The sequence below is a fragment of the Hypanus sabinus genome, chromosome X1 (genome assembly GCF_030144855.1).
Source record: "Hypanus sabinus isolate sHypSab1 chromosome X1, sHypSab1.hap1, whole genome shotgun sequence".
Classification (NCBI taxonomy): domain Eukaryota; kingdom Metazoa; phylum Chordata; class Chondrichthyes; order Myliobatiformes; family Dasyatidae; genus Hypanus; species Hypanus sabinus.
This window is the reverse complement of record NC_082738.1, coordinates 50,248,070-50,275,820: the sequence shown is the minus strand read 5'-3', so window position 1 is coordinate 50,275,820 and position 27,751 is coordinate 50,248,070. Positions and strand designations below refer to the sequence as shown.

The following is a 27,751-nucleotide window of genomic DNA, read 5'->3' as shown; positions in this document are numbered from 1 at the left end:
ATCAAACCCCCATTTTTTCATTTATTTGGAAAAGTACATTCTGTGTACCTTTATTGACGCCAAGTACAAGAATCAGTAATCAAAACTCTTTGGCCAGTTTAGAAAAGGATAATGCAAAGCATCATGTAGTCTGCAATAGAATAGAGCTAGAACATGAATCACAGCAAATGTACTTAAAAAGAGTATTTCACAAAAACAAAACTTACTGTTGATACAAATCAGTTTGTATTTAGAACTCTGATAACAGCAAATGACAATACCTTCATGGCCTCGCTTTTATCACCTTAATCTCTAGTTATTTTATAACATCCTGAGATACATGCGATCCTCCAATTCTGGCCTCAAACATTCTCAAATTTACTTGATCTATCATTAGCAGCAGTACTTTTAGGTTTTGGAATTTGCTCCATAAGCCTTTCCACCTTTCTAACTCTCTTCCTTTAAGGCACCCATAACCCAAGTGTTTTCACAGTTTTTGATCACATGTCCTTAAGTAACCCAGCATGTATTTTCGTTTAATAACATTCCTGTAAAGCACCTTGAGAAATTTTGCAATGTTAAAGGAGCTTTACAAATAGAAATTAATGTTCAGTTAAATTTCAATACATTGCATAACCAGATTGCTCTACATAAGTCATATGCTGGATTATTAACTAAATAGAAAATAGTACCCCAAATAACCCCAAACTACAGCCATGTTCTGTCCTTAAACAGAACAGATATTCCATTTCAACATAGAAAATTAGTCTCCTAAGTTTTAATCTCCAATATCCCTCACTGAGAAAACACATCTAACCAGATTTCTATCCAAATAACCCCAACTCATGTTGGCTGTGTGTAAGCATGAAGACACTTGTCAACATAAATGATACAGAATTCTGATGCAATGAGCTTCTTTGTTAGACTTGCCCTAATTTTGCTTCCTCCAATTATACGTTTCCAACATGAATGCTTACTTTAACAACTCAAAATATAGTTCAGATTTACTGTTTTTCTGAGAAACTTATAAACTATTCAATGGGCAAAAAAAAATCCCATATTTCAAAAAGCAGTTCATCATTTTGTTTACAAAATAGCTATTAAAATGAAAATACATTAAATGACATATCTTTAATATTCTAGTCAAAATTTTCAATGCACTTTTCAACCATCTTGGGAACAAATGATTTCAGGAAATGGAAGAATTCGACAGATAAAGTACAGTCTGGAATTGGTGCAACTCTGATCACAGTCCTTGTGTCTTCGTTACCTCCAACCAGAAAGGCACTTAATTTAAATGATATTAATGGAGTAGATTTATCTCCAATCTCCTCCTGCTGCAATATAGCTTCAGTAACTTTTTCCTCAGTTTCTAAGGAACTGGTAACTGAGTGATCATCTGCATCAGATTCATCTGTTCTGTAACGAAATTGACGTCTAATTTTTCTCCGTCCAATCCATATTTTGTTCCAAACAGCACACTGCCAAGTCACTTCTCCTTTGTACATCAGAACTTCAGTCTTTGCTCTTTTGGCATCTGACGTTTCTGCTAACTCTTCCACAGGATATGGTCTCTTCAACCCAAAGTTGATCTCTTCTTCTTTAATCTTAGCTTCATCTAAACTAGGGATCTTGGCACCGTTGAACTGTACATCATTTTCCCCAGTGAATGAACATTTGCATTTAAGGATGGACTCCATTACATATATAACAGCATGACACACTTTGTCAAACCAAACTTCTCTAAAATCTGGAGACCCATGTAGTCTTTCCCTTGTTTGCTCAGAAAGGCATGACAGTTTAAAGGGGATACTCAACATATTCTCGCCATCGCTCATTTCTTTGCCTGGACTATGATCTCCATGTGGAGAAGGTGCAGGGGAACAGTCAGTACTACTTAAAGGTTGAAACAATCTGACTATACCCCAGACCTTCCCTTTGTTAGATTTTCTCTGATACTGTAGGCTTCGACAGTATTTGCAGGCTTCATCCAACTGCCGCTTAAACCTTTGTGCTGTCCTTTCATTGACATTTCCTGAAACATTGTGACTCAGTTCAAATGGATCCTGGATATTAATTGGACCAATTCTAAATTTTTTATCAGAATCAGGACCAATAAAGTCAGTAACAAAGTGAACTTTGCCGTCCTTCAATGAAATGACTGTTCCAGCGTAGTCAAACGCGGCATAAAACTTATAGAACTCTGCAAGTAGTACACCTGTTACAAACAAAAACGTGTCAGATTTCCAAGGAGGACTATTCATGCTATGCAAAATTTAACTTCAACATCTTTTAGAACTTTCTCTCTGTCAACAACAAGGTTCTAAATGCTGGTGTGGCAGTGACAGAGGTTATTGAAAGGAGGAGGAATGAAATGCATTGCTTCAGTCACCCACAATCAGCAATAAAAACTGAAGAAACGTGAAGCAGTAAGGTGCCAACTGAAGCTGCCTTGAATTTGCTCCAAATTCAAATGATTATTAAGCAGAATAATGCTGACAATGTAAATATAAAGTCAGAATGCTGGAAATTCCTAATGAAAGGTCATCAATATGAAACAGTAACTCTATTTCTGTCTTGACAATGGCTGCCTGATCTGACTAATTTCATATAACCATTCCTGAAAATGAAGCTGAATACAGCTTACTTATACAAGTAATATGCAAGACTATAAATACCACAGAACTGAATTTCATTCTGACTAAATTAAAATGTAATATTATTACATTATGTCCATTAATTTTAAATTAAAATATAAATGCTCAAAATACACAGTAGGACAGGCAACATCAGTGGAAACAGAAGAGGGTGTGTTTCAGGCCTGAAACATCAACTGCTTCCCTCTCTACAACACTTTAACAGTTTTAATTTCCAGCATCATTTGCAAATAATTTTAAAGTTTCAATTAACATTTAACGACCTGCTTACATAAAACTTTGTAATAAATATCCTGAATTAAAACAAAAGAATAAAACACTAATTTTAAAATTACAGTCAGTCAGAACCAAATACTCACATAAACTTTCAGTGTTTTTACTGGTTTCAATTTTAGAGCCATCTCTTGGAAAAGTGCAGTTCCAGCCATCAATTATACACTGGTCTTCCTCACCTTAATAAAAAGTTTTCTGTTAAGTTCCATTTCACTAAAAGGTTGTACAAAACTTAAATATAAATATGATCATTGTAATAACTTAAGTTCATTATCTGCATAAAATGGCTATTTGTAAGGTACAGCATACCTTCACAATCAATTATTTACTGAGGCTATGGATACTTTCAACTGTTAACTTTCTCAATGCATGCTCTCAGAATAATGACATTCTAGTTTTGATTTATTTTAACTACTCCTATTTTACCAGAGTCCCTTTATAATAGATCTACACAGTAAAATTCAACCTTGTATACAAATTAAAAGCTGCTATACAATTCCAATTTCATCAAAAGGTTCTATATACTTTATAAGAGTTGAAAGAAGATTTTGGTGATCTCCACAGTCCCCTGCAGAGGTCATTGTTTAACCATCCAAGATCTCCCTTCCTAACAATGCACAGGCAAAACAACTCGTAAGGCTGACAGGCATTCTATGGAAGGCAGTCAGAGTAATATAGCCCAGGCCCTTCGGGTTAACTGGTCCATGCCAACCAAGATGCCCATCTACGCTAGTCCCTCTTGCCCACATTTGACCAATATCCTTCTAAAACTTTCCTACCTACGTACCTGTCTAAACGTCTTTAAATTTTGTTATTGTACTTGTCTCAACCACTCTGTATCCTGTTCATTCCATATGTGTACCACCCTCAGTCTGCTGTCATTTACAGTGAATACCACTCTCCTAATCCAGTAACACATGAAAAATCTGTTCACAGTAGCGAAGTTTTGACCCTGTTTTCTTGTATATCCATACCTGCATGTTCTTTCAAATGGTTCACAGTGGGAAGAACTGGAGATGTTCGGTTCTGAAGGAAGAACACAACTAAGAGAGTAACTGCATAATTATTCATCAACGACCCCCCTCCAAAAGGATTTCCTGAAGCAAAAGTGAAAAATAAATTATGTAACCAAATGGGTGGAAATATTTATGTCTAAGAACATTGAAACAGCTAAAACTGGCTAGATGCTGTTTTAAAAAATATATATAGATTTAACAATATAGAAAGAATCTAAACTTTTCTACATTCCATCTGGAATTCATTTCATTGAGAATGCTATACCACAGATGCAGCAATATTCCCACGCATGTATATTAGTTAAATACACATTAAAGTCAATTTTACATTAATGTATAGTTAGTTCCCTGACTGACCCGAGCCAACTCAAAAGTTAGCAATTTGGAAATAAAACCCTGCAATAGTGTGTCTGATTTAAGTCCATCTAATGGAAGTTTTATCTGCAAAATATGATACCTGAACATTTATTTTTGAATATATAATTTATTGAAAAGTTGATGGATGGTATGTAAAGGACTCAAGAGAATAGTTACCTTAACTTTTCTTATTTGAAGGAAGGGAAATGTTTGATTAAATGGTTATATTAACCATACTACACAACCTATGATATTCTTGCAAAATGTAAGCAATGATGAACTCATCTGAAGTTCTATCAGCCAACCCCGATCATGCCCTAACCAGTATTAAATATGGCCACTTTTAGCATCCAGCTAGTTACCTACACTGACCAAGAATTATGATTGAAATTATAGTTTTACACGTTTTACCAGATGATCATTAAAGTACAGTACATTTTACCATATAAAGTGGAGAACAATTTGAGTAAGATTTAATTTGAAACATAAAAATGAATAAGAACGGTTTTTCATTTAAAGAGATTCTTTCAGTAGTTCAGTGGTTGCTTATCATATGCAACCATGGATGGCAAGTGCTGAAAGGACAAATTAAAAACAAAGAATACTAGAAATATCCTGCAATTGAAGGGTATCTTGAAAGAGAAATAGAGCTACAGTTTCATATTAATTACATTTTGTCAAAGCTCTTTAAAAGTCAACAATCTACAATATTTTCTTCCAGAGAATTAGTATACCTGTCCAACATTTTCTACTTGTAATTCAGGAATACATGGAACATTGCCCTTTTCAGTTTCAGGATTAAATGTGTCCATGGCCTACATTTTAAAAGTTAATTCATGGAATGTGGGATCTCAAGCATTGTTCTTCACTACCACTTCAAGTGCATTTAAGGATGGGCAGTTTTCTTGAATCTCTATAATCTTGTGAAAAGCAAGAGATGGATTCTGTACAGATCCCTGTCCATCAACAACCATTTCCTTCTTGGATTCTGATGGCAAGAGCAAATGACTGAAGCTCCAAAAAATGATCATATTCCTGAAGGTTATAAAAGCAGTCTTCATCTTGAACATGATTGTTAAAAGGAGTTCATTATCTGATCTTGTACGAGGCATTCCACTTTCTAGCTCTTTAGCTGCTCACCTCTTAAGGACCAAGAAGATGATATCAAGGAGTGTAAGAGCTACACACCACTTTACATCTCCATGCTGTCTGGCACGGAAAGAGCACGCAAGACTTAACAGGATTGATGGGCTTCCCATCTTTTTTACGATTGCAAATAAGCCTGCTGATGAATGTTGGATCCCGTGGTTAAATCAACAAAGGGAATGTAAAATGGTCAATGCTGCTCAAGACTTTGGTGCAAGAAATCTAACATACCACTAATTGATCTTCCAGTCTGAACTCACAGCTTATTTAGATTCACAGCCTCTGCCATTGAAAAGACTGCCCCTGTGATTTTGGATGCCCCTTCAAATTTCCTGCTAACTTTCTCTGTGCTATATGATTTCTGTAGCCTTTCCAAATTCACTGGTCAAATCAGGCCAATGGGCACCCAGCAGTTCTATATGAATCTGTTCCTCCACTTCCATTAAAACACAGCAAAACTCTGATAAACTGGCACCTCACAGGAACACAAGAAAGCAGGCAGAATAGGAAATGGCCCCAAAAGCATGCTCAAGACTGATCTATGCTGAACTCAATACTTCGGTGGTGTGGACCAGCAGATTTTCTGAACTAATGGATTTCACACCCATTAATAACCTGGTGAGTTTGAAGGGAGCACAGAAAATTGAACCCTGATGTATTTTGCTGGAGGGCAGGATCTGGGGCTCCAGCAAGCACAACAATCAGATACCAAATTTTCAGAATTTTATCGTACTTTTGTGTCATTTATACTGACACCTCATTCCTGCTTCATTATAAGTCATACTAAATTTCACCTTCTGCGCGTCTCCCCATTTTTCTGACCTCTGCTTTCCTGAATCTGTTTTTATCCTGATAAAGATGTTTATAATTTTCTCAATTTCATGCATTGTCTTTATAAACCTTAACCAGGTCATTAGCTTTGCTAGAAAGGGCAGTGATCCCAATATGTGGTATGGAGTACACAACTCTATACTTCCCTTCAGTTTGAAAAGAAACTGCTTATTTCTAATCTGAGTCCTTGCCTTTTTTGATCCATGTTACAAAGGTGCCCTTATTCTCATAAGCTTTATACAAGAAACAATTGGCTCAGAATCTCCTGAGAGCAGCTAACCATACCCCTATTCACTAGGCCTGCACTTACCCAAAATGGATCTGCTGGCCAGGAGCAACAGAATAAAGCTGGCTCCAACATGTGGCCTTCTAGCTGTAAATGGAAAACTCTGCCCACAGAAATGCTTTAACTGACAGCTAAATCTTAAGGCTATGATCATTAAATCTCTGATGCTGATAACTATTTATAAAAATATTACTACACTTAAAAAAGCCAATCAAAACATCAGAAAAATCAATTAAATGCATTTAACAAGATGAATTTATAAACTGCATGGAACCTTAAATTTACTTCTCTGACTTGCAATCATCCTTCTCCATTGAAATGTCATTGGTGACCCGATAGCTCAAATAGAAGATTATTAATAAATTGACTTAAAATAAGCAGGTTTCATATTAAAAATAAAATAGACTTGGTTATCTCCAAAAGGAGTTTAATAAAAAAGAACACCTAACATTCTGATATTGTTGGATATGATGCAAACAAGCAGTTATAGTACCTTAAAAGGTATTGTTTTGTTACATCTCTCTCGCTGTGAAAAGGGACCTCTTTTTCCCTTTATTAGGAAGAGAGAGAGTCTGTGGCACATCAAATTGTCGGTGAATGATTACTTTGTGTTCTACTGCAGTTCATGGTCTTTTTTGGGGGCTCTGCTATTGCTTGCTTGGTGGGTGGAGGGTGCAGATTAGTTTTTGCTGAAGTAGGGGAGGGGGAGGTTTGTCACTTTGCTGCTGATTGTGCGTGGGAGGAGGAGTGGGGGGGCTTTGGGGTTCTAACATTTTTACTGTCTTTCATTTTTTGGGGCACTTCTGTTTTTGTGGATATCTGCAAAGAAAAAATAATTTCAGGATGTGTATTGTATACATTTCTCTGATATTAAATGGAACTCTTAAACCCTTTGTTCACATAAATGAGTATTACAACCAGAGATTTTGATCGATTTAACTGAGAATTTTTACTTATGAATCACATACTTTTTTCCAGTCAAAGTCCTGTCCTGAGCCTTTGTGGCTCATCAGGCCGGTGCTTATGCCAGTTTCTGTGCCATGAGCGACTGAGAGTATGAGGCTCCCCCATCCCACCCCCCGGATAGGATGCCAGTCTATCGCAAGGTTGACCCCCAACAGTTTTTGCCGGTACCCATTTTCAGCTGGGTAGACTGGAGCATTGTGTGGTTAAGTGCCTTGCTCAAGGACACACACGAGCCTCGGTTGGGCTCAAATTCACGACCTTCAGGTCATTAGTCGAACATCCTAACCACTTGGCCATGCGCCACACATTTCTCCCCCCCACAGTACAGCCCAAAAAAAAAAAGGGGAAATTTGTAGAGCATAAAGAACTAAAAATTCAAAAGAATTTAAATGTCAGCAGTTTAAAAGTGTTCATCCCCCTTTGCTCAGTACTTCGCTGAACCACCTCTTGCAGCTGTCATAGCCAGTAGTCCTTTTGGACAAGTCTCTATTAACTTTGCACAACATCTTGGAGTAAGATTTGCATATTCCTGCTCAAACCATGTCAGGTTAGTTGGGGAATGGCAGTAGACAACAACCTTGAGGCCTTGCCAAAGATGTTCAATTGGGTTAAGGCAATGTCTCTAACTGGGCTTTGTGCTACCTGATATGCAATATTAAACATATGAAACACGTTCCACTGAAAAAAAGCATATCCTTGCCTGTAAAGACACCAAGTGGTATGTGTGACATAAATCTGATACCACACACAGGTCAGGTAACACCATTCTTACTATAGAATCATACTATGGGGGTACCCTACAGCAGTAGAGACGGCAAATCTGGTCAGGACTGATGGGAAGATGAATGCAGAGAAATCCTGGATAAAAACCTGCAACCATCTGCCAGAAAGCTTAAATTGGGGAGGAAGCTAGTCTTTCACCAGGACAACAACCCAAAGCACACTGCCAGAGCAACCATGAATGGGCTTCAAATGAAGAAAATATATGTTCCTGAGTGGTCCAGACAGAATCCTAATGTCAACCCGATTGAACTTCTCGACAAGACCTCAAGATTGCTGTATACCACTGCTCCCCAAGTAACCAGGCACAGCATGAACAATTTTGCAAGGAGAAATGGGCAAATCGTGCTCCATCACATTCTGCAAAGTTAATAGAGACTTATAGTAAAAGACTACTGGCTGTTCAACTTAGTAATGAGCAAAAGAGGATGAATATTTTTTGAACAGTTCACATTCAGTTTTTGAATTTTTAATTTTTCATGCTTGACAATTTTCCTTGATTTTTTTGGGCTCTGTGACAAAAGGAGCACATGATTCACAAATAAAAATTCTCAGTTAAGTTGATCAAAATCCCTGGTTGTAATACTCATTGATATGAACAAAGGGTTCAAAGGTTCATTTATTATCAAAGTATGAATGCAGTACACAAGTTGTCTTCTCCAGATAGCCACGACACAAAGAAAACCATGGAAGTCATTCACAGAAAAACATCACCCTAATTGAGGAATCGTGTATCTGAGTACTTTTTCGAAGCAATGCACATGAGCAACAACTTTAAAGGCTCATTCAATTGGTTAAAATCTCCATTCACTCTCGTCTTCAACATTCCCTCTACTTAGGTGAATGCTCATGGTCTCAAAATTACATATACAATAACTGCAGCTGAGGGAGAATATCTTACCAGCCAAGTGTTTTTGTTTTGCCCAATGGCGAATAGCATAAACCAGACACCTCACTCTTGGATCCAATGAAGCACACAACTGAAGAAACATTGTGTTACGTACAGCCAATCTATAAAATACAGTATTTTCTATTATTCTTATAAGAATTTCAAGAGAGCTAATAAAATGCTTTATTTAGCTTTTGTTAGTTTACTTTGTTTTGTATTAAAAACTCATAGTTAATTTTGATCTTATAATAACTAAAATCACCACACTGTAGTAAAGATCACTGGGACAGAAATTTTGATTATATGAAATTACAGTTTGACATATGCATGAAAAACATTTTTTAAAAATCATGAAAGACCAAGTTCTCAGAGACATAAATTATTAAGAATGTCTAAGCCAATTCAGAGAATCACAAGCCAGAAAAGAACATTACATTTTGACCAACATCTTTATCAAAGAAATGGAATCCAATGAAGATCTTTAAAAGGAGGAAAAAATGGAGATTTGGTAAGATTTAGGGCATAAATTACACAGCACAGGAAAAAACAGCTGAAGTTGGGAGAGCTATGGAGTCAGAGGAATGTAGACTGCTACAGGTACAGAGATAAGGAGAAGAAGGACCATGATGGAATTTTAAATTTGTAGTTCGGAGTTTGGACCACCTAATTAAGAAAAGTGTGAGGAGGACTTCGTAAATAGATATATTCAGAAAGTTTGGATAAACAGCAATAAAGATGAAAATAGATCAGAAGACCACTATAAATGACAAAGTTATTAACTAAGATTTCAGAGGTAAATTGCTTAAGTTTGAGTTTGGCCATTTTATGGGAATCAATCAACTAGAAAGTATAAGGGATTTTGGGCAGCTTGGGATTTAGAATCCAGAAGAGCACAAGGCAGTTATCAGGAAAGGAGAAAAAATGATAAGGGTATAGAGATAGTAGACAGGGTCAAAGGGGATGAAGATACTCATCCTCGTTCAAGTTTAATGAAAGAAACTCTTCTAAACCAAGGTAATGAATAGAGTGAAAGAATCCACAAAGAGGTACAACTGAATATTACCATATACGTCACAAGGCTGAAACCATACAAATGCAAATATTGCCAATTACCAGTGTGTAGTTGTAGAAAAGTGGGAAAGCATTTTAAGGGAGTCCAAAGAAAATGGTACTAGGAATAGAAAGTGAAGGCATTGCTGAAGATGCCCTTCCTTTAGCAAGTCCCAACTTAGTTAGATATAATGGAAGCTTACAGAATATTCAATGACCTTGAAGAGATTAGGGATGGAATGGCTGCTTGCAAGGAAATCAGACTGGCTTATGAGGATTTGGTAAGTTAATTAGAAAGATGAGAAAGGAAGAGGTGGTGAACTCAGCAATGATAATGTGCTCAAAGAAATAGACTCGTGAAAAAGTTCTCCAAGGGTTTTAGGGATATGGGGAAGAAATTAAAGAATTGGAGGTTCACAACTAAGCCACCAGGAAAGCCAGTTTGATTCTTGTATCTATGCCTCACACTTAACTATTAAAATGATGGAACAAAAATTGTCTATGATGGAATGTTTCCTTTCTCTAATTATAAATATAAACAATTAGCTTGGTATGTACAGTACCTATTATTAATAGAGATGTCTCCTTGCAAGCCTGATTCCTTATGAATAAATTTCACCACAGGTAGCCTGGCAGTTGTAACAGCTTGAACCTTGTGAACACCTGGAACACACTTCTGTAACACTGTGGCTACAAGTTCAAGTATTTCAGGTGTTGTAGAAGTTTTCAGGTCAATGTCCGATAAGATCGAATCCTCAGGTTGGTTTTCAGACTGAGCATCCTGTTTAACATCTTCAACACCCTGCAACTATATATAAAAAAAAAAACACGTTATTTGAATGGATTCTGCTGCTATTATTAATTTTCAACTCTTGGGCTGTCACCTTCACCTTCATGGGTGGAATTTATTAAAATTTAATAAGCTATGAAATAGTTAAAACCACTGGGGAAATTTCAAGTGAGGACTCCAAAACAAATTAGATTTAGAATCCATTTTTTCAGCACTATACTGAATATCAAAGTTACTCAGATTTTGTTCTTAGGAGTTCAATCAAAGGTTACACCAGTTATTGTGAAGTAATTACCTAAGAAATCTCAATTAAACAAAGCTTACTAAGAGTGGAAAATGACAGCTTAATTTCAAAGCAGCTTCACTCACCCAATTTTAATTCACGAAAACTTTACAAGGTGGGAGGTACTGCAACAGTATCTTTTCTGCCACCTGGATAACATGACTTCTGTTTGTTAGATTAAAGCATTTTGGAACAGAATACCTAGCTATCAAAATTCAATTTACCCCTCAGAAGAACTAGAAATCAACCATACTTCATATCAATTAAATTGATGTTCAGTGTTCAAAAAAAAATACTTGAACTTTTTTCTTTAGGAGCACAAGTTTCTGCAGTGTTGCTTAAATGTCAGTTTCAAGTTGAAATCATTAATACTCTTTTGGGGATACCAGGTTGTTTAAACTGATTCAATATGCCATGTACACAACAACTGGAGAAATTCTAATTCACTCATGGTTTTAAACACTGGCCAAGTATTAACAGATTTCTTAAAGAAATGTAAAAATATACTTCAGTCTTATCTGTAGCATTGGCATTTGCCTGGTAAGCCTTTGTATTTTCAAGATCCAGAAAGAGATCCATGTCACAGCCATGAATATCAAAGGCATTCACTGATGACCCAAAGGGCAAGATTTTACAACCTAAGTACAAAAACACAATATGTCACTTGCTGTTATGTTCTCATGTTCTATCTAACAATATATTGAAAGAAAGTAGTACTTAAAAAACTAAACTGTTGTGTGAGTGAAATAAATTCTACCAACATATAAATGAAATAATGCCAGGAAAAGAAATTGTATAATGCTAGAGGTTAATTCATCTTTTCAACCCTGAAACATGGATTCCAATCTATCCCAGACTGTCGGCATAAAAGACACATGACCCCATCGCACTGTCAATATCAGGTAAAGTTACCAAAAGCTGCATTCAAACATAAGAGTTAAATCAAGAGTGAGTGAGTGAGTGTGTGTGTGTGTGTGTGTGTGTGTGTGTGTGTGTGTGTGTGTGTGAGTGAGTGTGTGTGTGAGTGTGAGTGTGAGTGTGTGAGTGTGTGAGTGTGTGAGTGTGTGAGTGTGTGAGTGTGTGTGAGTGTGTGTGAGTGTGTGTGAGTGTGTGTGAGTGTGTGTGAGTGTGTGAGTGAGTGAGTGAGTGACTAAAGCTGCAGGTGTGAATGGGACAGGTTAACCTTGCTGGGAGGAATTCTGCAAAAGGGAATCACTCTGAGGTAAGATTCCATTAAGTTGCAAATCAGCAGTAGGATGGCAATACTCACCACTGACTGCAAGTGTCTAGGTTTTTGGAGCTGTTCGATCTCTGTGGAACAAACAGCACCCGGATTCAATCAACCTGGAGCCAGCCTATGTTATGGTCCGGTCCAGAGCCCACATTCCAGGTCTTGATCCGGTCCACGGATTCCGGACTCCGGGTCTTGTAGCCATCCCTCCTTTCACCCCTTGAGCCCAATTAGTCACGCCTGTGGATCATCGTGGCTTGTTGGGGCTCAAGGAGGCGCACCTGATGCCCATTGGCTGGTGGTGTATGTAGGGGGCTCTGGGACTGAGTTAAGCTGGGTGGTCGTCCTGCTTATCCTGTTCCTCCGGTTGCTTTGGCTTGGAGTTCCCCTCATTAAAGACGAGTTATTCGAGTAAGTCTGGCAGTCACTCTGGACCTAGTTCCCTTCCTATCCCTTGCCTCCGTTGGGCAAGCCTGGCCAGACTGCCATTGCCCGGCAGGGAAGTCTGCCCCTTTCCATCGGGTTGGAAAGCCATCCCCGTGACCTGCTCAGGCCCCCGTGTTCCTGCCTGGGAGGTCTGGGCCCAGCCCAGGAGTTATGCAGCCCACCCAGAGGTCTCTGCCCAGTGAACTCCTCGACCCTGCCTGAACTCCGGGATCCTGCCTTGCCTGAACTCCAAGACTCTCCCGGAACCCCAGAATCATCTTGAACGTCACGTCCCTCACTCACACCACGGTCACCACATCTTGTCTATCATTTAGTTGTTCCCATCCTGCCCCTAGTACTTCAGTGCCTGCGTCCTGCACTTGGGTCCAGCCTCCTGTCCCCTTATGACAGCCTCGGTCTCAATCTTTGTTGGTCAGGTACCAGTTGAGAAAAATTATATTGCACCCTAGGGTACTAAAGGAGGTGCCCTCGAAATTGCGGATGCATTGGTAATCATTTTCCAATGTTCCTTAGATTCAGGATAAGTTCCTGAGGATTGGAGAATGGCTAATGTTATCCCACTTTTTAAAAAAGGAGGGAGGGAGAAAACAGAGAACTATCGACCTGTCAGCCTGACATCTGATGCTAGATGTCCATTATTAAGGATGAAATAGTGGCATATTTAGATAGCAGTGATAGGATTGGGCCGAGCCAGCATGGATTTACCAAGGGTAAATCATGCTTGACTAATCTGTTGGAGTTTTTCGAGGATGTAACCAGGAAGTTAGACGGGGGAGATCCAGTGGATGTAGTGTACCTCGATTTTCAGAAGGCATTTGATAAGGTCCAACATAGAAGATTGGTGGGTAAAATCAAAGATCAGGGCATCGGGGGGAAGGCATTGACATGGATAGAAAACTGGTTGGCAGATAGAAAGCAAAGGGTAGCTGTGAATGGGTATTTCTCGGAATGGCAGGTGGTGACTAGTCAGGTGCCACAGGGCTCGGTATTGGGACCACAGCTGTTTACCATTTACGTTAACGATTTGGATGAAGGCATAAAAAATAACAGCAAATTTGCTGATGATACTAAGCTGGGTGGCAGTGTGACATGTGATGAAGATGTTAGGAGAATTCAGGGTGACTTGGATAGGCTGGGTGAGTGGGCAGATACTTGGCAGATGACGTTTAATGTGAGTAAGTGTGAGGTTATCCACTTTGGGAGTAAGAACAGGAAGGCAGATTATTATCTGAACAGTGTAGAGTTGGGTAAGGGAGAAATACAAAGAGATCTCGGAGTCCTTGTTCATCAGTCACTGAAGGTGAATGAGCAAGTGCAGCAGGCAGTGAAGAAGGCTAATGGAATGTTGGCCTTTATTACAAAGGGAATTGAATACAAGAGCAAGGAAATCCTCTTGCATTTGTACAGAGCCCTGGTGAGACCACACCTGGAGTATTGTGTACAGTTTTGGTCTCCGGGGTTAAGGAAGGACATCCTGGCTGTAGAGGAAGTGCAGCGTAGATTCACGAGGTTAATTCCTGGGATGTCTGGACTGTCTTACGCAGAGAGGTTAGAGAGACTGGGCTTGCACACGCTGGAATTAAGGAGATTGAGAGGGGATCTGATTGAAACATATAAGATTATTAAGGGATTGGACAAGATAGAGGCAGGAAATATGTTCCAGATGCTGGGAGAATCCAGTACCAGAGGGCATGGTTTGAGAATAAGGGGTAGGTCATTTAGGACAGAGTTAAGGAAAAACTTCTTCTCCCAGAGAATTGTGGGGGTCTGGAATGCACTGCCTCGGAAGGTACTGTTGGGGGGGGACAGCCTACCTGGTGGAAGTGACAGTGGCCGGGCCTCCGGCACAGAGGACGGCCCTGTAGCTCAGAAGGGTAGGGATAGAAGAAAGAGGACCATAGTAATAGGGGACTTGATAGTCAGGGGTTCAGACAGGCGGTTCTGTGGAGGTGATCGGGAGTCCCGGATGGTAATTTGCCTCCCTGGTGCCAGGATTCGGGACGTTTCTGATCGCGTCCAAGATATCCTGAAGTGGGAGGGTGAGGAGCCAGAGGTCGTGGTACATGTAGGTACCAATGACATAGGTAGGAAAGGGGAAGAGGTCCTGAAACAAGAGTATAGGGAGTTAGGAAGGCAGTTAAGAAGAAGGACTGCAAAGGTAGTAATCTCCGGATTACTGCCTGTGCCACACGACAGTGAGAGTAGGAATAGAATTAGATGGAGGATGAATGCGTGGCTGTGGGATTGGAGCAGGGGGCAGGGATTCAAGTTTCTGGATCATTGGGACTTCTGGGACAGGCGTGACCTGTTCAAGAAGGACGGGTTACACTTGAATCCTGGGGGGACCAATATCCTAGCAGGGAGGTTTGCTAGGGCTACAGGGCAGACTTTAAACTAGTGAGATGGGGGGGGGGGGCGGGAATCAATTTGATGAAACTATGGGAGAGGAGGTTAGTTCACCAGTAGAGCAAGTAAATAGACAGTGTGTGAGGGAGGAAAGGCAGGTGATGGAGAAGGGATGCGCTCAGCCCGAAGATGTAGGGGAGAAGAAAAGGATAATAAATTTGAATGCATTGTTAGGGATGAAAAGAGAGGAGGAGGTGGAGAGTATCTTAAATGTATCTATTTTAATGCTAAGAGCATTGTAAGAAAGGTGGATGAGCTTAAAGCGTGGATTGATACCTGGAATTATGATGTTGTAGCTATTAGTGAAACATGGTTGCAGGAAGGATGTGATTGGCAACTAAATATTCCTGGATTTAGTTGCTTCAGGTGTGATAGAGTAGGAGGGGCCAGAGGAGGAGGTGTTGCATTACTTGTCCAAGAAAATCTTATGGCGGTGCTTTGGAAGGATAGATTAGAGAGCTCCTCTAGGGAGACTATTTGGGTGGAATTGAGGAATAGGAAAGGTGTAGTAACACTGATAGGAGTGTATTATAGGCCACCTAATGGGGAGCGTGAGTTGGAAGAGCAAATCTGTAAGGAGATAGCAAATATTTGTAGTAAACACAAGGTGGTGATTGTGGGAGATTTTAATTTTCCACACGTAGACTGGGAAGCCCATTCTGTAAAAGGGCTGGATGGTTTAGAGTTTGTGAAATGTGTGCAGGATAGTTTTTTGCAACAATACATAGAAGTACCGACTAGAGATGGGGCAATGTTGGATCTCCTGTTAGGGAATGCGATAGGTCAGCTGACAGATGTATGTGTTGGGGAGCACTTTGGGTCCAGTGATCACAATAGCATTAGCTTCAATATAATTATGGAGAAGGACAGGACAGGACCTAGAGTTGAGATTTTTGATTGAAGAAAGGCTAACTTTGAGGAGATGCGAAGGGATTTAGAGAGAGTGGATTGGGTCAAGTTGTTTTATGGGAAGGATGTAATAGAGAAATGGAGGTCATTTAAGGGTGAAATTATGAGGGTACAGAATCTTTATGTTCCTGTTAGGTTGAAAGGAAAGGTTAAAGGTTTGAAAGCACCATGGTTTTCAAGGGATATTAGAAATTTGGTTTGGAAAAAGAGGGATGTCTACAATAGATATAGGCAGCATGGAGTAAAGGAATTGCTCGAGGAATATAAAGAACGTAAAAGGAATCTTAAGAAAGAGATTAGAAAAGCCAAAAGAAGATACGAGGTTGGTTTGGCAAATAAGGTGAAAGTAAATCCGAAAGGTTTCTACAGTTATATTAAAAGCAAGAGGATAGAGAGGGATAAAATTGGCCCCTTAGAGAATCAGAGTGGTCAGCTATGTGTGGAGCCGAGGGAGATGGGAGAGATTTTGAACGATTTCTTCTCTTCGGTATTCACTAAAGAGAAGGATATTGAATTGTGTAAGGTGTGGGAAACAAGTAAGGAAGTTATGGAACCTATGACAATTAAAGAGGTGGAAGTACTGGCGCTTTTAAGAAATTTAAAAGTGGATAAATCTCTGGGTCCTGATAGGATATTCCCCAGGACCTTGAAGGAAATTTGTGTAGAGATACCAGGAGCTCTGACGGAGACCTTTAAGATGTCATTAGAAACGGGGATTGTGCCGGAGGATTGGCGTATTGCTCATGTGGTTCCATTGTTTAAAAAGGGTTCTAGAAGTAAGCCTAGCAATTATAGACCTGTCAGTTTGACATCAGTGGTGGGTAAATTAATGGAAAGTATTCTTAGAGATAGTATTAATAATTATCTGGATAGACAGGATCTGATTAGGAGTAGCCAGCATGGATTTGTGCGTGGAAGGTCATGTTTGACAAAACTTATTGAATTTTTTGAAGAAGTTACGAGGAATGTTGACGAGGGTAAGGCAATGGATGTAGTCTATATGGACTTCAGCAAAGCCTTTGACAAAGTCCCACATGGAAGGTTAGTTAAGAAGGTTCAGTCGTTAGGTATTAATGCTGGAGTAATAAAATGGATTCAACAGTGGCTCGATGGGAGATGCCAGAAAGTAGTGGTGGATAATTGTTTATTGGGATGGAGGCCGGTGACTAGCGGGGTGCCTCAGGGATCTGTTTTGGGCCCAATGTTGTTTGTAATATACATAAATGATCTGGTGATGGGGTGGTAAATTGGATTAGTAAGTATGCCGATGATACTAAGGTAGGAGGTGTTGTGGATAATGAGGTGGGTTTTCAAAGCTTGCAGGGAGATTTATGCCGGTTAGAAGAATGGGCTGAACGTTGGCAGAAGGAGTTTAATGCTGAGAAGTGTGAGGTTCTACATTTTGGCAGGAATAATCCAAATAGAACATACAGGGTAAATGGTAGGGCATTGAGGAATGCAGTGGAACAGAGAGATCTAGGAATAACAGTGCATAGTTCCCTGAAGGTGGAGTCTCATGTAGATAGGGTGGTGAAGAAGGCTTTTGGAACGCTGGCCTTTATAAATCAGAGCATTGAGTACAGAAGTTGGGATGTAATGTTAAAATTGTACAAGGCATTGGTAAGGCCAAATTTAGAATATTGTGTGCAGTTCTGGTCACCGAATTATAGGAAAGATATCAATAAATTAGAGAGAGTGCAGAGACGATTTACTAGGATGTTACCTGGGTTTCAGCACTTAAGCTACAGGGAAAGGTTGAACAAGTTAGGTCTCTATTCATTGGAGCGTAGAAGGTTGAGGGGGGATTTGATCGAGGTATTTAAAATTTTGAGAGGGATAGATAGAGTTGACGTGAATAGGCTGTTTCCATTGAGGGTGGGGGAGATTCAAACGAGAGGACATGATCTGAGAGTTAGGGGGCAGAAGTTTAAGGGAAACACGAGGGGGTATTTCTTTACTCAGAGAGTGATAGCTGTGTGGAATGAGCTTCCTATACAAGTAGTAGAGGCCAGTTCAGTTGTGTCATTTAAGGTAAAATTGGATAGGTATATGGACAGGAAAGGAGTGGAGGATTATGGGCTGAGTGCGGGTAGGTGGGACTAGGTGAGATTAAGAGTTCGGCACGGACTAGGAGGGCCGAGATGACCTGTTTCCATGCTGTGATTGTTATATGGTTATATGGTAGTGGAGGCCAATTCTCTGGATGCTTTCAAGAGTATCTTATGGACAGGACAATCTAGGGATATGAGGACAAGGCAGGAACTGGGTATTGATAGTAATTGATCAGCCATGATCTCAAAATGGCAGTGCAGGCTCGAGGGGCCGAATGGTCTACTTCTGCACCTATTGTCTATAAAATGGAAGTCTATACTGATATTTTGCAAGACAGTCAAATTTTCCATTTAACTACAGCATGTCCACTGCAAGCTGAGGATTTGCTTTTGTTGGTTTTAACAAGAGTGTGCCTTTAGTGTTAACATAATATTTATAGTACAAAACAATTATTAAAGATCAATGATAAAGATAAACAGAACACTTACCTGGGAAGAACTCTGAAAAGACCTCTTGCAATAGTGACACAATCAGCTTCCTAAGCATTCTTTCATCTTCTGTAAACTCAAACAACTCCAACAACTTCTTCAATTGTTCATCAACCTGTCACACAAGCTTTTGCTGTAATTACTCAGAACAACAGCAATAATCAACAGTTTTAGTTTTATATAGAAAATAAATTAATTTAATGTTTTGTGATACTGAATTGATCTCTCGAGTGGATGGAAATTAGATGGAATAGTATTTTTTGTACAAAACTTGACAACGACTGTGTGGATAAATTCTACTGGAACTGATCAGATACTGTGAACAGATCCAAAGACTTTATAACAACAAAATTCAAGGAAATTGTGGGATGAAAATTCATTTCTTCAGAACTTTAACTAAAAAAAATTATAATTATAGGATAGCCAAGTTCTCAATATTGGATCATTTAATGATACATAGTAGTATAGAAGATATATGCACAATACTAACAGCTATTCTTCAAAAATGTTCCCTTCAGTCCACAGACAAGTTATAAAGGTGCAGTTGTTCATATAACAATAAATTATTCACAATTTTCAAACATGGTATAGAACCATACTTGAAACTCACTTCTTCTCCAATATACTACCATCAAAAAGTAACTTCCTGCTAACAGGCATTAGCTAAGTTGCCTGTTGGTATCAAAAGCAGCCCTATTAAATAAAATAATTTATATAAACTTACAGAAAGTATAGTATTTCCTTAAATGGAAAATGAAAAACAAAGCAAAAATTTTAATAAACCCACATTCCCAGAGATAATCACTAAATTGATAGGACATGGGTACAAGGGGACATAGGACAGTAGTAGTCTCCGGGCATCAGCACAATTCACCACATTGTACCAGCAGAATGGCTTTGAGAACTAAACAAATGCTTTGTTCAAATATTATAGTGATTGGATTCAAAACAGAAATAGATCTGATTCCATGAGCTACAGGAACATTTGTCAATTCAGAAAAATGATGCCGAGATGTGCTACAGAAGAGCTTACAAAATAAGTGAACTACTTATAAGAAAAATACATGTTGGGGAGAAGGGCAATGCATTCTAATTGAAACCGCACAATCATATCCTAAAGATTTGCTGCATCCACTAGGGATAATACTTACATCAACTGCTTGACAGAGAGCCAAAGACAACTCTTCAAAATCTATAAACAACTTTTTCCCAGGATCCTGCTTTTTCTTTGGAATATACTTGAATTCCTTATACTCTCTGTGTTTCACTCTTAGTTTCTGACCGTTCATGGTGTGTTGTGGGATAGACAGCACTTTTTCCACTTCTTCATTACTTTCCATCTCAACAATTGCATATAATCCCTATTGATGAAAACATTGCATGGTTAATGAACCATAATCATTTACATACAGTTTACATGGAGACTGTTAATAAATTCCTAGTATTCAGTCATCATTTACCACAGTTACTCCGCCACTTTGAACACTTTCCAGATTTTATGATTAAGACTGATAATTTTCACCCTCAACATCCAACCCTCAATAGCTAGAGAATCTACAGCTCTCTAGATTTTCTTTGAAAAAGGTCAAAGTTTTTCTCCACAACCACCACCACCATCACCCTCCTCCATCTAGCTGAACTAATTCTCAGATTATGTTATTTATTCATCCTACCGGCTTCCTTCAAATAAATGTTACAGTGGAAAGTGATATGGGACAAGTAGGACATTCTTTTATGGGGTCCTTTCTGCATCTCTTTCTGTTAACACTGATGACTATTGTCAATGCTACATGTTGCTCTTGACCTAATCTCAAAAGTTTCATCAATTCTGCTGCCAGATACCACCCTTACTTCTTGTAGTTCACCTGAGACTATTCCCTCCACTTCTCTGATTTTTCTGTTTCATTTCCAGAAAAATAGCTTGTAAACACCAAGTATTCAGATTTTAAAATCAGTGTTTTTATTTGGTTCAAATGCCAGAATTTCAATCTGAGTTCTCCACAGATACTGCTTAACCTGATGAACATTCTTATCATTTCCTGCTTTATAGCAGATTTTCAGGAAGCTTTGTTGTTTTTTCCCACTCTTTAAATGTATAATGCCAACAGGCACTATTAGCAGAAAACTTGAATTAAAATTTTTCAATTTATATTGCACTAAATTTTCCTCCGAATTTTGAATCTGCTCCATTGTTAGGACAAATTAGGATCACATTGAAGTAATCTGGGTTTTAACTTACTTTGTCCTTGTCCATTATCACGCTTGCAACTGTGCCAAAGTTTTGAAAGTAATCTGTTATCTCCAAGTTCGATGTGCCTTTTTGGAAACCAGTGACAAACACACTCTTCTCTTGCTGCAACTTCCTGGTATTCCTCACACTCAAAAGCTTTTGATGTTTCTTTCCTTTAATGTGTTCAGTTAAGGAGGGACCTGAAAAACAAGAGTTCATAAACTATAAAGAGGGAACAACCATCTCTTTTCTACTTTTTTCAAGTTATTTAAACCAAATAAGGACTAAATTTACTTTGCGTACTTCCCTTGAAATATATATTTGCTTCAGGGATTCTGTGATGTGTCCAAGTATATGTATAAGATGATAAGAGGCATTGATTGTGTGGATAGTCAGAGGCTTTTTCCCAGGGCTGAAATGGCTAACACAAGAGGGCAGTTTTAAGGTGCTTGGAAGTAGGTACAGAGGGTAAGTCAGGGGCAAGTTTTTTCTTATCAACGCAGAGAGTGGTGAGTGGAATGGGCTGCCGTCGACTGTGCTGGAGAGAGGCTCCAGGATAGGTACATGGAGCTTAGAAAAATAGAGGGCTATGGGTAACCCTTGGTAATTTCTAAAGTAAATACATGTTCAGCACAGCATAATAGGCCTGAAAGGCCTGTATTGTGCTGTAGGTTTTCTATGCTAACTGAGCAATGAGAGGGCTTCAAAGAAGAATCATAAAGTTTTGCATCATATATCTTGCACTATGATTTCAAGTGGTAACTTGAATACAGAAAGCTGCAGCTCACTGACAATATGAAGCATAGACATTTATGATAAATGGCAGAACTGAAAAAGAAACATTTTATGTACATTTCCTAAATTCTGTATTCAACTTTAATTTTGATGAAGAAAAACTGGATGAAAAAGTATGCATTATTGTGTCTATGCTAATAGAGCTAGTGCTGGGACTACTGCATTTTATGATCCATATTAATTCTCCTACCCATTTTTAAGAAATTATACACATATTGAAGAAAGTTCACAAGGTTGATTCTGTAGAGAAAGGATGTCCAGATGAAAAAGGCTGAATAAGTTGGACCTATAATATTTGGAGTTTAGTAGAGAGATGATCTCTGATTTAAAAAGAATTTTTAAAAACATGCAGATGGGAATTAACATAATAGATGCTGAATGCCTCGCCTCGTGTGATTATCTACAACTAAGGGATAATCTTTCAGTACAAGTGGTATTGAGGCCAAACTAAGATGTCATCATCTTGCTGAATGGAGAATCAGGTCTGAGAGACCGATTGGTCTATTTCCATCTCTTATGTATTTAAATATATTCAATTATTTTGAACTCTTTGGTTCTTCAGTTTTCTGTCCAGATGATATTAATGTGGCACACACAAAAAAAAAATCAGAATATAGAGAGTGGAGCATTTTCATATCTTGCTTAAGTTCAAAATGTCTCAAAAATCTCTGAAAAGTGGATGTAATCCGTTGAAAGGGGAACATATATCTGCTCTGAAACAATCATTTCCAACAGAAATAAAAGCACTAAACAAACTAAAATAGTGAAACTTGGTGCAGCCACCACAAGGGCCCGGTGGGGCAGGACCATAGTTTAGAGTTCTTCTCCCGCGGGAGTAGGAGGGATCAGGTGGCAGGGAGTTTACCCCTCAACAATGGTGTGTAAAGATGAACCAACGTAGTGCCACGCAAGTGGCTGAGGGTGTGGAAATGTACAGAATGTACATGAATCGCCTGTAATGGATTGAAAATCATCGAATGGTTCATTGTAAATAATTTTATTTTTGAATAAAGAATATTTTGTTTAAAAAATAGTTTGTTTTAGACTTTCAAATGAGGTGGTAGGACCTCATCCTTCCATTTATCCATTGGGCTAACAATTCCAATGCTGACTGGACAGATGGTAAAAGCCGCACAGTGGCAGGAACATAGTGAGTTTGCAGTCTCTGTGCTCAACAGTAAAGCAACATGGAAGCATCATGAGACTGCAGTTCAGAGATACACAAACATCTCATCGACTTGGACTTAAGCAAGGCCTTCAAAAAGGTCTGGAATGGTCAGCTAGTCTGGAAGGTTAGGTGGAATCAAGGGAGAGCTGGTTAGGTGGATTCAAAATTAGTTTGGAGGGAGGAAGCAGAGGGTGATGGTTGAAGGTAGTTTTTTGCAATGGAAGCTACTGACTAGTGGTGTGCTGCAGTAGTTGGTGTTGGTACCCTTGTTATTCATTATTTACATGATCAATAAGTTTGCAGATAACACAAAATTAGGAAATGCTAGGACTAGAGGGCCCGAGTTATAGATGAGACAAGGTCTCAGAACATTGAACAATAAAGGGTGACCTTATAGAAATGTTTAAGATTATAGAGGCATAGATAACGTGAACAATAGCAGTCTTTGCCCAAGGTAAGGGAGACCAAAGCTTGGGGGTATAGGTTTAGGGTGAGAGGGGAACAATTTAAAAGCAACCGGAAGGCAACTTTTTCCATGGAGAGGGTGGTGAGTATACAGAATGAGTTGAGGTAGGTACAATAGTGTTATTTAAGAAACACTACGTGTAGGGACAGGTCTTGAGGAGTATGAGTCGAATCCAAATAATTGGAATCATCTGGGTAGGCGCCATGATAGAAATGGACTCGTGGTCGAAAGGTCTGTATCCATGCATTATTGCTCTCAGACTGTTCCACCAATCTGGGGTGAAGCAGAGGCAGTTTTGAAGGAGGCAAATAAGTAAAACTGAGCGCAAGACATGCATGAGGTATTTTAAAAAAAACAGGTGGCTATGGAATGGTGGTGGGGGAAATGTAGGGGGCAATCAGAAACCGAGGATGGCGGTGAGGGGAAAAAGGGACAGTCCCAGGGCAAAGGTGGGAGTGTGGAGCAAAATCACAAGCCGAGAATAGTGAAGCGCTCAAAACCCTCTCCCCAACTCCCTTGCTGCGCGCACCCGTCACCTTACAACCACCAACCGTGCGCGCTCCCAAAACTTCCCGACCGCGGACTCACTGTTGGGAACTCGGATATCGCAGAGTGAACAGTGATAACCGCCGCGTCCGAGTGGCTTGACGTCCGACTCGTTCATCGCCCCACTCCCCTCAGACTCCTTCAGTCCGAAAGTGCTAGGAACCGAGCAACGGCCTCTTCAAACCTTCCCACCGCCGAACTGTGCCGCCATCTGATTCCTCCCCCGAGTCGCAGTACCCGGGCAGATGTTCCGCCGAACCGGTCACTGTCCTGGGCATGGAATTTATTCCCCCTCCGTTTTGCCTCCAGCCCCCAGTCTTGCATTAATGAGGTCTCAAACAGGCCGTGTCATTTGCAGGTACAATAACGACATTTAACATACATTTCGATCAGATTTTGCGTGAGAAATGTTTAGAGGGATACGGGCCAATTGTGGGCAAAAGGGACTAGTTTTTGTGGGCTGCCCTGGGTGAGTTGACATAAAGGTCCTCTTTCCATGTGGTATTTCCCCATGATCACCCCTACACTTCCCTCAGTCTTATTCACTGTATTACTGTGCTTCACATTCATTGGAGCTAATTAATGGGAAACTATTCAGCCAAGTGGCATCTACAACACAGAGATTGCTTGTGTGTTTGCAGATTCAGAAACCAATCCACAAGTTATTGCTGACTCCTACATTAAACATACAAGAGACCAAGTTGCAACCACAATCTGACCCCCGCCCCTGCCCCCGCTCCTGCTATACAACATCTCCAACGGTAATTTCCATGATCTGCAAAATTTGGGGTCATGGAGTCTAATCTCCATGAAGGCAGATGTTAATCAAATTCTCACCATCTTCACTGCAGCAGTACAGCTTCGGGCCAGGCAAAGAAGAATACATGTTCCAGGCACAAATTTTATAATTACCAGGTAACAGTGATCTCTGCACCTTCTCCACTTTTGCAACATAGCCACTTAAAGAGAGATACCACCAAGGTTATCTCAAGAAAATCCATCAGTGGGATCAGCAAAGCATCACTGGTGTACTCTCCCAGGCCAAAATGCTGACACTGATACTACAATGTGTTGGATACAAAGCAGTTAATGGTCTCTCAAAATAAACATTCTATTCTGAGTTCTGTCATGCTACGAAACCAGGTGGATAGAGGAAAGAAGTCAAGAATTATTTCAAGAACCGTTTCAAAGCCACCATGAAACCGTGTAACATCACCACTGGCTTGTGGCCAGTGATTGCAGAAAATAGAAAATAGAGCATTGAAAACTGAGAGTCCATTCATTGGGGGTACACAGCTAACCAGCTCCCAAACAACCCAAAAACCTTCTGCCTTCTAACAGTCAGCCACTTCAGAACCCACTGAAATGAAATAGAAGAACATCATCCTCAACCCCATTTCTAAATTAAATCTTTATTCCAGTTGAACTCAGAAGTTTATTGTCAACTCCTGATAATAATAGTCTTATTGGTGGTGCAATAATATCAGCACTGGACTCTGGAGCGAAGGTTCCCAAGTTCAAGTCCAAGTCGAGTTGAGCGTCGAGCTAGCAACTCAGCCTTGTAAACACCGTCATGACAGTGCCCTGATAACTCCACTGCCGAGTTAAGGGCTATTCTTCTTCTTCTTCTTCTTCTTCTTCTTCCTGATAATAATGGTCTTTTCATGGAAACTTGTAACAGTTGAAAAAATGCTCTCACTCAAAATAAAGGATGGACATTTTTACATACCCAAGTAACATATAAAAGGTCAAAAAGCCATTCTGAAACAAAGAGTGCAGGCAAATTATAATATCACATTGAATTATAGAAATGTTTAACAGAAAATAAAACATTTCAGTATTTCTGTTTATAGCATACATGCCCATTGGAAACACCCTGTAGGTAACAGAATTTCCGGTGCTAATCTCATTATTTGTAAAATCACATTTTAGAATGTTGAAAGATCTGAATGTTTATGGTTCTGAAGAGCACGATGAATGGCAGATTCATATCAGATTGTCCCTGTTTATGTACACGTGTTTGAATTCCACCTTGATTATATTGGCATTTGTATTACTCCACAGGCATTGCTTGTTCGTCAGGTTTGAATTTCCCCAAAACCTCTGTTCCAGAACCTGTTGGCAATGCAGAATATGTAAAAAATCTGGCACCATATGGCATAATTCTGCATTCTTATTGAAAAGTAAGAAGAGTGAGTGATCTAGCCCTTTGAGATGGCAGTGCCATTCAATACAAACATAGCTGATACTCTTTACCACATTTCTGCCGAGATTCATACCTTTTCTATCTAGAAATGTATCTCTATCTTAGGTATATTTTATAACTCAATTCCCACAGTTTTCTGTGATAGAAAATTCCACCATCCTCTGAATGAAGAAGTTTCTTTTTATTAGTCTATATGTCTTCCCCATTATCCCAAGACTATAATCCTTGGTACACCCCATACCCCTCACCCCAGCCAAGGGAAATTATCTCCTCATATCTAGCCTATATCTATGTGGGTTAGCACAGTCGGAATGTTGTAAGTTTCAATGAGATCTTCCCTCATTCTTCTCAACTTTAGTGAATACAGTCTGAGTTGATGGAATCTCATAGGATCCCTCCAGATTCTATCGCTCATCTACACGCTAGAGGCAATTTCAATTGGCCAAATGGTCTATCAAATTACACATTCTTGGGAGTGGATGGAGAACAGATTGCCTAGAAGAAACCCAGAGAGAACATGCAAGCTCTGCACAGATGGTAGCAGAGATTAAAATCGAACGTTGGTTGCTGGAGCTTTGAGGAGTGCCACTGTACTGGCTAAATCTTTACTCATATAATAATCCTACCTCCTTAACAATTTGTCTAGTGAAGCTTTATTCCAGTCACTGAATAGCAAGTATATTCTTTCTTAGGTAAGGAGTCTAAAACTGCTCACAATACTCCAGTTGAGTTTGCACCAATGCCATGTGTAATTATAACTGAACATCTTACCTGCTGTATCCAAAACCTTTTGCAATGTGTAAACCAACATACTATTTGTCTTCTTAATTACTTGCTTCACCTGCATGTTTGTCTTCAATAATTGAAGTCTCATCAGCATTTCCCAATCTTTCACCGTTTCAGTAAACTGTCTTTATGTTCTGTCTCAATACAGGGTTTCGATCTGAAATGCTGAAAGTTCCTTTCCTCCCATGGATGCTACTTGACCACTGAGTCCTTCCTGTAGATTGTTATTTGCTCCAGATTCCAGTGTTAACCCACTCTTGTGTCTTTAAGTTTTTGTTTACCAAAATTAAAAACTTCACATTTATCCAGTTTGTTCTGCATAGACCCTGTATTTGCCATTCATTCAACTTGTCTGAATTTTTTTGAAAAAGGTTTGCATCATCCTCACAACGTACATTGACACCCAGTTTTGTGGCATCTGCAGACTTACAAATATTACATTCAGTTTCCTCATCCAAATCATTAATATATGTTGTGACTTGCTAGGGCCAAAAGGCTGATTCCATGATACCTCACTTGTCTTCAGCACCCACTCCAAAAATATTATTTAGTCCTATTCTCTGCCAATCAATTCTCAGTCTATGTGAGCACTTTACCCCCAAATCCCATGGACTTTAACTTTGCTTACTAACCTATGAAATGGAACTTTATCAAAGGCTTCTGAAATTTCAAATGCACACCATCCACTTTTTTGCCCTTATCTATTCTGCTACTTCTT

General features: G+C 39.4%; 1 protein-coding gene and 1 long non-coding RNA gene across 4 annotated transcripts; one reads left to right on the top strand and one right to left on the bottom strand.

Annotated features, from left to right (window-relative positions):
• tut1 (terminal uridylyl transferase 1, U6 snRNA-specific) lies at positions 1-24,364 on the bottom strand. Of its 2 annotated transcripts, none has more exons than XM_059956590.1 (10): positions 24,084-24,364; positions 21,076-21,266; positions 19,988-20,197; positions 18,837-18,951; positions 11,841-11,941; positions 10,794-11,038; positions 9,193-9,302; positions 3,884-4,006; positions 2,996-3,088; positions 1-2,197 (listed from the first exon to the last, which is right to left on the bottom strand). In XM_059956590.1, exons 1-10 carry the CDS (start codon positions 24,157-24,159, stop codon positions 1,119-1,121), a joined length of 2,343 nt encoding a protein of 780 aa, XP_059812573.1. In that variant the 5' UTR covers positions 24,160-24,364; the 3' UTR covers positions 1-1,118. The 2 variants fall into 2 exon arrangements, with proteins under 2 accessions (XP_059812573.1, XP_059812572.1); XM_059956589.1 differs by having other exon boundaries at positions 11,811-11,941; positions 24,084-24,363.
• LOC132384935 (uncharacterized) lies at positions 23,647-27,751 on the top strand. Of its 2 annotated transcripts, none has more exons than XR_009509040.1 (3): positions 23,647-23,726; positions 24,893-24,956; positions 27,182-27,751. It is a non-coding gene; the product is annotated as an uncharacterized LOC132384935 (long non-coding RNA). The 2 variants fall into 2 exon arrangements; XR_009509039.1 differs by having other exon boundaries at positions 23,701-23,835.

Excerpts from the sequence above, each read along its gene's own strand:
- tut1 (XM_059956589.1), bottom strand. The coding sequence starts at position 24,159 with ATGAACGAGTCGGACGTCAAGCCACTCGGACGCGGCGGTTATCACTGT. Across the intron at positions 18,952-19,987 it reads CTCTCTGTCAAGCAGTTGAT|GTTGATGAACAATTGAAGAA; the intron begins GTAAGTATTATC and ends CTTGTGTGACAG. Across the intron at positions 4,007-9,192 it reads AAAACAAAAACACTTGGCTG|GAAATCCTTTTGGAGGGGGG; the intron begins GTAAGATATTCT and ends CTTTTGCTTCAG.